Here is a 13,318-nt window from a genome sequence, read left to right as displayed (position 1 = left end):
GATGTAGATCAGAGGTTAAATGGGTGGATTGGATGGTTGATTGGCACAGACAGCACCATGGACAACACAGTTAAAGAAGGCTATTTTAAACAACACTCAAGACTGTAATTGGCTTTTTGCAAATGTTAATTAATTTCCAATGTTAAATCAGTTTGTCTTGCCTAAAAATATTCACTTTTTAGACAAACATCATCATAACATTCTTTCACGTCTATATCTCACCCTTTGTTTTGTCGTTTCTTTCTGTACATCTCTCTTTATCTCTCTCTCTCCTCTGCAAGTGGAACTAGCTATGATCATGGACAGGCTCTATGGGGGCGTGTGCTACGCCGGTATCGACACTGATCCGGAGCTAAAGTACCCTAAGGGGGCGGGCCGTGTGGCCTTCTCCAATCAGCAGAGCTACATTGCCGCCATCAGTGCCCGATTCGTTCAGCTGCAGCATAATGACATTGACAAACGAGTGAGTCTACCAATTGCTGTGTTGGCAGTGTCTGTCCATATGTCACCAGTGCTTCAGGAGCTGCCCTCTAACCAGGATAAGAGGGAGATATCTTTAGACGATGAATGATTGGATTGTGTTCATAATGGTGCACCAGAAAGTGTTTTGCAACAGGTAATGGGAGCTTTTCCAATTGGACAATTGAAAGTAGTCCAAAGGGTAGTATTCATTCAGCACCAAACAGAAACAGGCAGCCAGAAACTGGTCCTGGCGTTAACTTGGTGGTCATAGTTCAGTGGTCAGAGCAATCAGTCAATTACATTTATTTCATAAAGCCCTTTTATATCAGCAGTTTTAAGTGCTTATACAGATACCCAGCCTTAAACCCCAAAGAGCATGTTGCTTGCTACGCAAAAGTTCTGGGTTTGATTCCTAGGCAGGGCAAGCTTGAAAAAGTATGAAAATATTTTCTCAAACAGCTTAAACAAATCACGGTTGCTCTGGATAAGTGTCGGCTTAAAATGACTTAAACGGAAAAAACATCTTACAATCCTTGCAAGACTTCCTATGTGGTGCCTTTGTGGATCTGAACTCTTTAACTTGGATCCATCTTCTCTGTAAATGTATATATGAGCTGTCATTATATGCTGGTCTCCAACCGACCATTCAGCACAGTCTGCAATACAACAAGCACTGCTTAGGTCTGTGGAACAGTTAACTGTGTAATCAGCCTTTGGCTGCTGGAGGCCAGACAGATATTTGAAGTCCCAAACTCAGGGAGGGTTTAATTATAGGACTTCCCTATACATGCATTCACTTCAGGTCTGCTGCTGGTGATTTATTCTGAGCGATCTAGCGCTATAGAGCAGGGTCGACTGTGACCCACCTAGACTGGTCGTCTGCCAGAGACTTAAGAGGCTACACTAGGCTAAACGTAATATTCTATAGATCCTAGAGGTCCATCTACTACGATGCCTCATCAGCCCCCAGGCTGTATAGACTGTGTGGGAGAAATCTCGTCTCAAGAACCCCATTTGGCTGAGGCCAAGAAAAGCTTGAATGAATGTAACTGGTTAAGGGACCACACCGTGGGAGACTACCCAAAAAAGGTATTTGTTCTAGGGATTTACCGATATGGATTTTTTAGCACCGATGCCGATAAAAATTGTCCATGATTTGGAGGGCCGATGGCTGACATTTAGTGCATATATTTTAAGATCATGAAATTTGAAAATGTTGATGCCTAAGAATAAAAATTAAGGACAATTACACAAAACGTTATTTTAATTGATATGTCTTTTTACTCATAAAAACAGGAAATTTAATTTAACAGTTTATTTAATTAACACACATTTGTGAAACTGGGCAAATTAACTGGGCATTTCAACTTCCACACATAGTTAAGGTAAATGCATCATTCAGTATTTTGTTTGTGTGCATGTGTCTTTTACTAAGAATCCACAGCAAATGAAAAAACTATTTGGTCCAGTCAAGGATATTTATGACCATTCCAGCATCTCATGCCTAAAATAATCAATAATGTCAAAGTATTACCTTTTTCTGTGTGCAGGAAAACGTTTCTATTCCTAAGACGACATGACTCAGTTATAACTCAGACAGAACGTCCCTGAATGAAATTCTAAATAAGCCAGTTGGCTACTTTAGCTGTCTGTCAAGACATTGGTGGATTGTAACTGTCGATGGCTTTGTGATGGGCATTCCGACTCACTAAAGTGAACTGAATGTTTCAGTACAGTTCTTTGAAAAGATTTGGATCATTCGAATCACTGATTCATTAAATTGATCTTTTTGCCAGATCGCGTAAGCGGAGCCGGCTAAGAAGAGCGAATGTCTCTTACTGACTGACTGACTACCCTTTGTTAAATAGCGTAGTTGTTAGAGAAGCGGACTTGTGAACTATAGGTCCCGAGTTCGTTATCTCCTCGCAGGCGAAGCAAAGTACGCATTGTGAATTATTCAGTATTGGCAAAAACTTCGCTGGCTAAAACCGAAACTGTATACGGTTCATAGACACATATAGTTCATAGACGCTATGGTGGAGGTAAGCGTAATAAGAAACGTTAGTCAGTTCAACACAATGCTCAATGGAGTCTAGTGACTGCTGAAACGTGTAATACTGTCGAGTAGTGGTTGAAGACAATGCTTTTCATGTGGAAGACCTTAGTTTGAATCTATTGAGAGCAACAACATTTATTAGTTATTTCTGGTAGATTCCACGATTCTCTCATCTTTTCACTTGGTGAAAGTTATTGTATAAATGTCATTCTCAAATGAAAGGAATAAGTATATTGTTTTGCCATGAAAGAAAAAAATATATTCTTATGCCATGAAATGAAATAGCTTTGGCAGACTCGTTAGCAATTGCTCAATTCTTATGACTATTCCAGTAAGTTAGTAGATACCGGTAAACTTATTACTGGCTAATATGCTGTTAAAATGGCCAGTGGCAAATTCAATACATAGCTGCTATCTGTGGTGGAGGTAAACTTAGTAAGAAACATTTAACTGTATCAGTGTCATTCACAAATGGTCAATTAACTATTAAAACAGCCAGTGGCAAAAGAGGATTTGTTCAGGATAGAGACAAGAGGCTGTAATGACACCTAGCAAATACCCAGGTCTATCCAGCTCTGTGGTGTAGTGGTTAAAGACACAGCCTTGCACATGGGCGACCTTGTTTCGAATATCGAGGTGGCAACATTTTCTATTGCAAGCCAGCTGAGCAAGGCTTGCCTGGTTTCTTGTTTTCCAAGCTCTTAATTCCATCTCTATCACTGAGGAACCTTGTAAACTGTAAAAGCACTCTGTTTAATGACTCAAAATAATAGTAGCCTAATGTTACCGAATTAACCTTGTTTATTTTTTTCAGTCTACAGAAAATATCACAAACAAATGTAATAGGCTGCCATGAACAACAGCAATAAAAACGTTATAGAATTCATCGTGCAAGTTTGGTTTCTGTAGTTATCCTTACGATTCATAGGCTAGGCCTACTTGAACCATGTACAAATCCGATTCCAAAAAAGTTGGGACACTGTACAAATTGTGAGTAAAAAAGGAATGGAATAATTTACAAAACTCAAACTTATATTTAATTCACAATTAGCATATAGATAACATATCGAATTTTGAAAGTGAGACATTTTGTAATGTCATGCCACATATTGGCTCATTTTGGATTTCATGAGAGCTACACATTCCAAAAAAGTTGGGACAGGTAGCAATAAGAGGCCGGAAAAGTTAAATGTACAGATAAGGAACAGCTGTAGGACCAATTGGCAACTTATTATGTCAATTGGCAACATGATTGGGTATAAAAAGAGCCTCTCAGAGTGGCAGTGTCTCTCAGAAGTTAAGATGGGCAGAGGATCACCAATTCCCCCAATGCTGCGGCGAAATATAGTGGAGCAATATCAGAAAGGAGTTTCTCAGAGAAAAATTGCAAAAAGTTTGAAGTTATCATCATCTACAGTGCATAATATCATCCAAAGAGTCAGAGAATCTGGAACAATCTCTGTGCGTAAGGGTCAAGGCCGGAAAACCATACTCGATGCCTGTGATCTTCAGGGCCTCAGACGGCACTGCATCACATACAGGAATGATACTGTAATGGAAATCACAACTTGGGCTCAGGAATACTTCCAGAAAACATTGTCGGTGAACACAGTCCACCGTGCCATTCGCTGTTGCAAGCTAAAACTCTACAGGTCAAAAAAGAAGCCGTATCTAAACAGGATCCAGAAGCTCAGGCGTGTTCTCTGGGCCAAGGATCATTTAAAATGGACTGTAATTTGAAGTTGATTTTGGAAAACTGGGACGCCATGTCATCCCAAGTTGTTTTCAGCGCTCAGTTCAGAAGCCTGCATCTCTGATGGTATGGGGTTGCATGAGTGCGTGTGGCATGGGCAGCCTACACATCTGGAAAGGCACCATCAATGCTGACAGTTATATCCAAGTTCTAGAACAACATGTGCTCCCATCCAGATGTCGTCTCTTTCAGGGAAGACCTTGCATTTTCCAACATGACAATGCCAGACCACATACTGCATCAATTACAATGTAATGGCTGCAAAGAAGAAGGATCCAGGTACTGAAATGGCCAGCCTGCAGTCCAGATCTTTCACCCATAGAAAACATTTGGCGCATCATAAAGAGGAAGGTGCGACAAAGAAGACCTAAGACAGTTGAGCAACTAGAAGCCTGTATTGGACAAGAATGGGACAACATTCCTATTCATAAACTTGAGCAACTTGTCTCCTCAGTCCCCAGACATTTGCAGTCTGTTATAAAAAGAAGAGAGGATGCCACACAGTGGTAAACATGGCCTTGTCCCAACTTTTTTGAGATGTGTTGATGCCATGAAATTTAAAATCAACTTAGTTTTCCCTTAAAGTGATACATTTTCTCAGTTTAAACATATATGTCATCTATGTTGTATTCTGAATAAAATATTGAAATTTGAAACTTCCACATCATTGCATTCTGTTTTTATTCACAATTGTACAGTGTCCCAGCTTTTTTGGAATCGGGTTTGTAGTATTTGACCGGACGAACTATAACAAAAGCATGTGAAAAGCAGTGGCGTCGTTAGAGCTGGGCGTCCGGGGCTATAGCCGCGAATCTGTTATGAATATCCCTGAATGTATTGTGATCCTAGCGACGCCTCTGATGAAAAGTAAACGGTAACTATCCGTGGGTGATTGGAGAGGAAGTTCAGGGATACAGGTCGGCTCGGATATAGGCTACATTTCAGATCCGATAAAGACTAACATATTGGCTTCCACAATTACTTTTGAAATTATAGTTATTCAATGGAATGTGACATCTGACAAATGTTAAGCATTGGTGATGAGTTTCCATTCCGAGTTCACAGCGGCCTAAAGCTCTGTGATTCTCTTGCGCAAAAGTGATTCACTGATTGAACGAATCGTCTAGAGCAGTGATTCAGTACACCCAGTTAATTGAAAAGATTCGTTCAAAAAGAACGAATCATTCATATTTCGCACATCACTGCGAAGATTTCGTTAATCACCTTCCGTGTCCTGCTGCTGTCTCCGTGTGATGACCTAACAAACTATTTGTCCTACTACTAAGTTAAAACCATATTAAATTAGTGTTAATTATTGTAGGAAATAGTTAATGGACCTATTAGCTATCCACTTTCTTTGCTAGCTGCTACTTGCTTGCTTGCATACTTGTTGCATACGTGTCCGGGCACGTTATTACAAGCGAAATGAGAGGAGGATTATTTATCAACTAGCTAGCTATGGGTTATTGGCCAGCTAGTTATCCCCTGTAGTGACTAGCTAGCTTCTTACTTGCATGCATGCCCGGGCAAGTTACTAGTAAAATAAATTAAACTGATATTTATAAAAGGAGTTACATATTTTTTCAATACAGTAATTTTACAATAATTTTACTGTGGGAGAGCATGCATGCACGTCCTGATGGATATTTTTGGTGGTGGAAGCAAACATTTTCAATCAAGACTATAGGGTGCACATGGGTTTCTTATGTAGAGGGACTATCAGAGAGAGGACTAACACAGCCGATTATGGATTGACTATAGAAAGGCCCTATCGGCACTGATATGGTCCAATATATATCGGTCAATTCCTACTTTCTTCCTCCCTTCCCTCTTTGCTACATACACACCAAAGCCCAATTTGGTCAACCACTGCCGCGTCACACCCAAGTTCTGTCTGGGAGAGGTAACGTTCTTGCTTTTGAGTGAAACCAGAGGTCCCACGACACCACTTTTCCCCACTCTTTTTCCGGTTCCGAATCTGGCAACACCATCAAAGTCTCAGTGGGCTTAATGGTAGAATTGTCTTAATGTTAGGCTAAAATTGTTCCTTTACCTCAGACCATTGTAGTATGCCTCGTTTGCTGTGGGAGAATCACCTCCTGTCATTGTGTGTGTAGTTTTAAGCTCAAAAGAAGCCCATTGTCCTCTTACATGACTCTTTCATGTTTGTTGTTGTTTGATAACGTCATAGGTTTGTTTTATCTTCCAGTCATTTGTTTGTGTTTTACAATGTCCATATCTCTGGATAAAAATAATTGTGCAGGGCCAATTCTGAAATTGTTAGAATTACTATATTACCCAAAATGCCCATGGATTGGATTACTGCAGTCATATTTATTCATGCGACATGCAGCTATCCATGTATCCTGTAAACTGCCGGGCTGCCCCATTAGCCTACTGGCCTGTGTATGAAATCATCAACTGCATATTTTAGGAGCAATGCCTTGCTGCACCACATTCCCCACCCAACTCTTAAACAAACCATAAATCCTTTGAAATAACACAGTCAAATAAAGCCAGGTACAAAATTAATCGCATAAGCCCTAGGTCTAAATCTTCAGCAACAAACGTGAGCCGGTAGATTAGTCAGCCCCAAGAATCTGGGATGTGAGACTCACTCTACAGACGTATGACCGGTTTAGCTCCCAACACAGCCATTTAGTTGAGTTTTGCTACCCTTTTGTCATCTTTCCGGAGCTCATAGCTCAGAGTTCAGTGCTGCCCAGGGCTCCAGGTTTGAAGGAAACCTTCCATTATACTGTGGGGCTGTGATGGAGGGATTTCTGCAAGTAAACATTGCCAGTTCACTCACTGTGTCATCTCCATGGAGATGCATATTGGATAACCCGTCTCTCAGCAACGGTCAGCGGACTCCCATTTTTCTTGCATGTTTGTAAAAGAAATTCACCTGCCATGCTACCTGAAGAGTGCCAGAAAATGGCCAGAAAACGTCATTCAGCATGTGAATTTTGCATTGCTTTACCAGTAGAGAGGAAAATCAGAACAGCCAGAAAAACACTCTTTTTAAACTTTAGGATGTCACAGCAACACCTGAGGGGCAAATTACACAAACAGTAATCAGTTTCAGGACTTGTGGGCTAACTGTAGTTTCTTGCAAATAGGTCTGACGTTTAGTATAAAGCATGTACTACCTTAGTTTACAATCATTCAAGTTTGAATTCAACTCAAAGAAAGTGTCTCCTTTCTCTGACCTTCCTCTAGGTGGAGGTGAAGCCGTATGTTCTGGATGACCAGATGTGTGACGAGTGCCAGGGGGGGCGTTGTGGGGGGAAGTTCGCCCCCTTCTTCTGTGCCAACGTCACCTGCCTGCAGTACTACTGTGAGTTCTGCTGGGCCAGTATTCACTCCCGGGCCGGCCGGGAGTTCCACAAGCCACTTGTGAAGGAGGGGGGCGACCGCCCTCGACACGTTTCCTTCCGCTGGAGCTGAGGGGGTCGAGATGAAACCCTGCCCCGGCATCCCCCACCCCCAGTCTATCCCTCAAACCGGGACAGTGCTGCACTCCCCCACCCCACCCACCACCCCTGCTTAGCCGCCCTTCTCAACATCAGTGAAGAGAACTACAAATAGGGTCTTTTTGTTAAACTTCTCCGCTCGACTACAAACCCATTGTCCAGTGTATACTTATGATGAAAATAGGGTGGGATAAAAAAAAAATTATTTGCGAAAGTCTATCTGCTTAGAATTTGCACTTTGGCACAAAAACTCACTATATACTCATGGGATGGGTGATTGCAAAAAAAGCCAGATCCTTTTCAAATCCCCTGTCCTGTGACTTTGTGGGCCTGTGTCTCCCGTACGACCCTACTGAGGTCAGACCATACAGTACATATATTTAAAATAAAGTATATATTTTTTTGTTTTATATATCTATACCTATATAGATAATTAAATTCTATGTGAAAAGAGCATGCACTTATTTTCAAAAATGGTAGGATATTGCCCCTAGTCAAAATGATTACCAAAGGCAAAAAATGAAATGAATGCATACAGTAAAAGAAAATAGGTGGCATAAGATGTAGCAAGACTCAGTGATTATCATGTAGTGTTGGACACCGAAGCCCAGATAAAAAAGGCTATATTTGCTCTTCATTACGACTCTGAAAATAGTAAAATTAATACCTCATAGGGCACAGTCAGATTTTGTTTTCCTTACTATTTGTAGTTTTTTTGTTTTTATAACATTAGTGTTATGTAAATGTAATGTTGCAAAAGCTTTTGCTGCTAAATCCATGGTATTAACAAACAGTACCATGTTACTTTATTCAATCTAGGGTTGTATAACAACAATGAAGGCATCTTGTTTTAAGGATAATGACAGCCTATCATTTGATGGGGGGGGGGGGTTATTAAATGCCTAGTGTGATCTGGGATAAATGGGGGTTGGGGGGGGTTTGCCCCTAACTGCATGTTTAATTCAGTCAGGCTGCTGCATGCAATAGAATTTCAGTATCATGTCCACTATTCAATTCTGCCCATGTTTGCACAACACAATATAAGATGAACGTACAAATAGCACGATTCTGGAAACGACGGGGAACAAAGATCGCTAAAGAAATCCAACACCTCCAGGGAGATAAGTTAACAGCCACAGGAGCAGCTTGAGCAAACTGCTTCTGCACAAGATGGCTAGCATAACCAGATGTCGAAACCTTTATTAATCACGAATCAAACTATATGTAGGGTATATAATTTAAAAACTGTCTATGGTAGGTGAAGTACTTTTTGCAGTGATTGTTAATATAACTGTGCAATCTTTTTATACCGTATGTAGTAGTTAGGTCTGAGTATGGCTATAGAACTGTGATTCGCTTTAACTGTTGTTGACATCCAAAATGGAAGTCCTGTGAAACTTCATTAACTAGTGTATGCATACGTATATACGTTTTCTCGTACACACATTATATGATGGTTCTTTTTACACACACGCGCACACGCGCGCACCCACCTACGCAAACACAGTCTGACCCAAACACACAGAACATAGGACACAGACTTGTGAGCTTGACTCTGATACACACAGAACAGCTGTTTGTACCCACAAAGTGTAGGATTCATATCCCCTCCCCAAAACAACCAAAGAGATCACATGTTCAACTTAAACCGCCATCACATCCCAAGACAACAGGTGATACTGCGTGACGAACTAAGCCCGACGTCTGTGGGCTATAAGGTGCAAAGTAGATACATTCGTGCTGTTGTGGTGACAAGGCATAGGAGACAGTGATGCAGAAACTAATAGAACATTAAAGCTACTGGAGACCTGTGGTTTAGTAAACGCAGCTCTTTCTCAGTCCTCACACATGACGTTCTCCACATGGCTACGGGGTTGTAATAAAATTGCCAGAACATTGTGTGCTAGCTGGGTTCACCGTATTTATCCAGATTTTTCCTGCAAAGCTTGAAGTAGAATAATGACCTGCTAAAATGGTGGACATATTTTTGTATCAAAAGGCTATGGGGTTGCAATTTGAACAGGGTGGGTGGGTTTCTGGGTGGGACGGGACGAGTTGGGTAGTTGTAAATGCAAATAAATTTAAGTATTGGCTGCTGAGTTTGGGGGTTGGTTTGGGGTTTGATGGGTGGAGTTTGGGGCTAAGTTACACTGGTTTTAGCAGTTTTGTGGACAGTCCAGTGTGGATTCTACAACATTGCGAGTAGATGTGTGTGTCGTCCCCTTTGAGTGGTGTGATTGTACCTGCTGGCACCCCGCAGTCCTATCTTGGTTGTAGTCGCAAAACTGTTTGCTTTAGGACAGACTTTTTTTTTGTCTCTGGTAAAAGTAAACTAAATGGAAAAATACTTTTTTACTGACACAAAAAAAAAAACTAAAAAGAGGCTAACCATGAGTAATAATAAGTATCCCTATTAAAGTGAATACTGGGTGTTCTTGTGATATTACTTTCCCAGCCCAGAAGGGTTTTTCTATGTTTGTTCCTCTGTAATAGACACTCGTTATGCACTACTCTTTGTATCTGGACAGTTTTCATCAGTCAGCATTTTTTTGCGAGAAAAACAAAACAAAAGTGTGCTTTCTGACTGACATGATATTTTGCAATACCTCAACTTTGAAATATATTAGGAGAGAAATTGATATTTTCTAAGTAAGTTTATTCAAATAATAAAAAATATATTAATTTAATTCTGCAAAGAGATGATTTAACAGGTTGGTTGAGTTTTATTTTTTCATGCTTATTTGCTTTTACTTTGTATTTAATTTTTTGAAGAAAAACAAACAAGAAGGAGCTAGAGATTTATAACTTTAATATAATGATGTAGTTAGTTGAAGTACAGAGTCAATCTTATTACAGCAGAGGTTTGAGTGTTTCCCAACAGGTCTGATGACAGTGGAAGCACAGTCACCAAGACAAACTGAAAATGAGTGGCAGTGTTCCAAGGAAAAAAACATGAATCCTAAAAATGAATCTTAGAAATAAGTCAATCAGGTGCTCAGAAAGACAACTGAAGCTAATTCCCTTGTTTTGTATATTTATAATCAATCATTTACTATGCTGACCAGAATTGTGAAAGAGATCTTCTGTTCATGTTATTTTTTAAGAAAACTTTTTTATGTTTCCTAAAAGTATGTGCTCCCTTTTGTTTTGTAAAAGCAGCATACCCTGATTTGTTAGCCTGACCTTGTTTAAAACAGAGACTTTGAGCAGATGGAGGTGGAGAGAAAATGTTATTTTTTAAAATTTAGAACTACAAGTGTTTCAGATGTAACTTAATCGAAAGCCCCCAAGGTGCATCAGTTGAGTGGTGGCCTTCTATTCACGCAAGACTTGAATTAGTCCCATTTTTTTAAGGCTAAGAACCTTGATTATTTGTTGTAATGTGCAATACTGTTTGTACTGTTTGTAAAAAAAAAAAAAAAAATGAGAAAAAGAGGCATAAATCTTTATTGCAGATTTATTTTCATTGCAAGCATTGTGATTCACTAAAATCATTTTCTACTGTGTATTTATCCTTCTCTACATGCTAGTACCTTCCAGTAGTAATGTAGCCTTTGTACTGAGAAATTTTTCATTATTTTTTAGAGATTTTTGCTAAAAGAAAAAAGAATTTAAACATATTTACATATTTTCATTATTATTTCGTATTTTCTTCACAGACTTATTTCTCAACCATTAATAATTATTTCTGGGGGAGACTTTCATATCTGGTCAAGGTCATTAATATTATTTTGTATTTTTACTTGGAATAAATTAATTTTATGATGCTAATTCTTTAAAAAAAAACTTTATTTTTTCGTTTGTTCACTATATTATTTTTTGAAGCTGAAAAACTTTTGTAATATTGTTACTAGTGTCTAGATTTTTTGAAATGCAAAGCTTTGTGTTAACTCGCTGATGTTGCTTACATTAGTGTGACAATGATCTAAGGGGAGGAAAAACTACAAAAAAAGAACTTGATGACAGATGGTCTCATTTAAGTGATTGGCAATGTGAAATGAATGAACAGGCAATAAATAAAGAGGCAGAATGGTGCAGAATGTGGTATGTTGTGATATTGTGAAAACTAGACAAGGCTATTTACCAATCCCCCTGCTTCTGCTATGACTAATAAAGCCCCATCTTGTATAGTCCATAACCACACTGTCAATGTAACACTGCTGTTGATTCGAAAGATCACACAAATGTAAATCCTCTCACATGACCCTCCCTTTATTTTGCAATAGTGGGTTAACCCCTGTAGGAATCTAAGGAGGCCATGTGTAACAGTGAGATTGTATTGAAATATGAATGTAAATGTGAAAATACAATGTCTAATGAAGTGAAAGGGATTACTAGTTGCAATCAAGTCACCTTATTAGGAGGCATGGATCTGTTTATCTTTCTATCCCTAAACTGACCAGATGGTTCAAATACATGTACCCTCTAACTAATTTCCTCTTTGATATTATGTGGCCCACTTGTAGCAGATGACATTGACCTGATTTCACCCTCAATTAGTCCTAACTTACTGTACTACAGTATGGTCTACAAGAGAAAAACCCAATGCAAATGCTGGTCTGAGAACATGACTTGCTGCTTTGCTTTTTCTACAAGTTTGTACAAGTGGTGTTTTACTAATAACCCTTGTACTAACCAATGGTTGCTTTCTCCCAAGGTCAGTATTACAGTCATACTATCAAGTATTTGTTTTGTATTTATCCTTTTTTCTGCAGAGCAAAGTTGTATACCCTGACAATAAGCAATTGTCTATGTGCAACTGAAAGGCACAGTTAGATTAAGATTTGTCCGGAAGAAAATCATCCCTGGCAATTTCATATAATCCTCTATAAATATTCCTTTCCTATATATTTCATGCAACACTAGATTTGAATAGTATGTATTCACTTAAGATTCATCGACATTCTCTCTGGGTAATCAGTAGACGTCTTCATCATTGTAATCTCAAAAAAGGAAAAAGATTTGAACACATGCTCAATATTTTTTTTTCTCAGACAAAACCACTAGTTTATAAATTTACTTTTAAAAAGTAATCTTTTTTTTTTCTCCGATACTATACTTGCTATTTTTGGTTTTATTACTGGACGAGGCTTTCAGATTGTTGACTTGGACCTATGCTTGTCTGAATTTGCATTACAACTGTGATAAAAAAAAATTTAAAAAACATGGCGCTCTATGCTGCTAATGCTTACTACTACTGCTTCAAGTTTGTAGTTCCCACCTTTTTCAGTTTCTGTACTAATACCAATCAAATCTTATTAAACGTAGCTGTATGACGGTGTGAAACATTGTCGTCTTTTGCATGGCCTCTTTTTCCATGTATTTCATCTCTTGCGGTTCTGCTTGAAGTGCGTTGCTTGACCGGTGTGTGTGAATGGAATGGAAAGAGTAGCCATTTCCCATATCACAAGACAACAGAATGCAACTGAAGGCTTGTGTGTTACATTAGTATGACTCATCCAACATAGTCTTATCCCTTACTTCCAAGTAAGGAGAAAATTATGTTCAGATCGTTGGAGTGTAGTAGCATTTTGCACACATGCCAAACCTTGCTTGTGACAAGACACAACT

General features: G+C 39.2%; 1 protein-coding gene across 7 annotated transcripts in view; it reads left to right on the top strand.

The window, feature by feature from the left end:
* cpeb3 (cytoplasmic polyadenylation element binding protein 3) overlaps positions 1-13,033 on the top strand; it is a 48,618-nt gene extending 35,585 nt beyond the window's left edge. For 5 of the 7 annotated variants that reach the window (XM_020047233.2, XM_020047236.2, XM_020047235.2 and 2 more), the window contains 2 exons: positions 282-463; positions 7,494-13,028. In XM_020047233.2, the coding sequence (XP_019902792.1) occupies positions 282-463; positions 7,494-7,721 (410 nt within the window). In that variant the 3' untranslated portion in view covers positions 7,722-13,028. Of the gene's footprint in view, positions 1-281; positions 464-7,493 lie in introns of all 7 variants that reach the window. The other 2 variants (XM_020047232.3, XM_020047234.3) reach the window with 1 other exon arrangement.
* Positions 13,034-13,318: the final 285 nt, after the last annotated feature.

The sequence above is a fragment of the Esox lucius genome, chromosome 6, assembly GCF_011004845.1.
Source record: "Esox lucius isolate fEsoLuc1 chromosome 6, fEsoLuc1.pri, whole genome shotgun sequence".
In the NCBI taxonomy this organism is placed as follows: Eukaryota; Metazoa; Chordata; class Actinopteri; order Esociformes; family Esocidae; genus Esox; species Esox lucius.
This window is presented reverse-complemented; position numbering and strand designations above follow the sequence as displayed.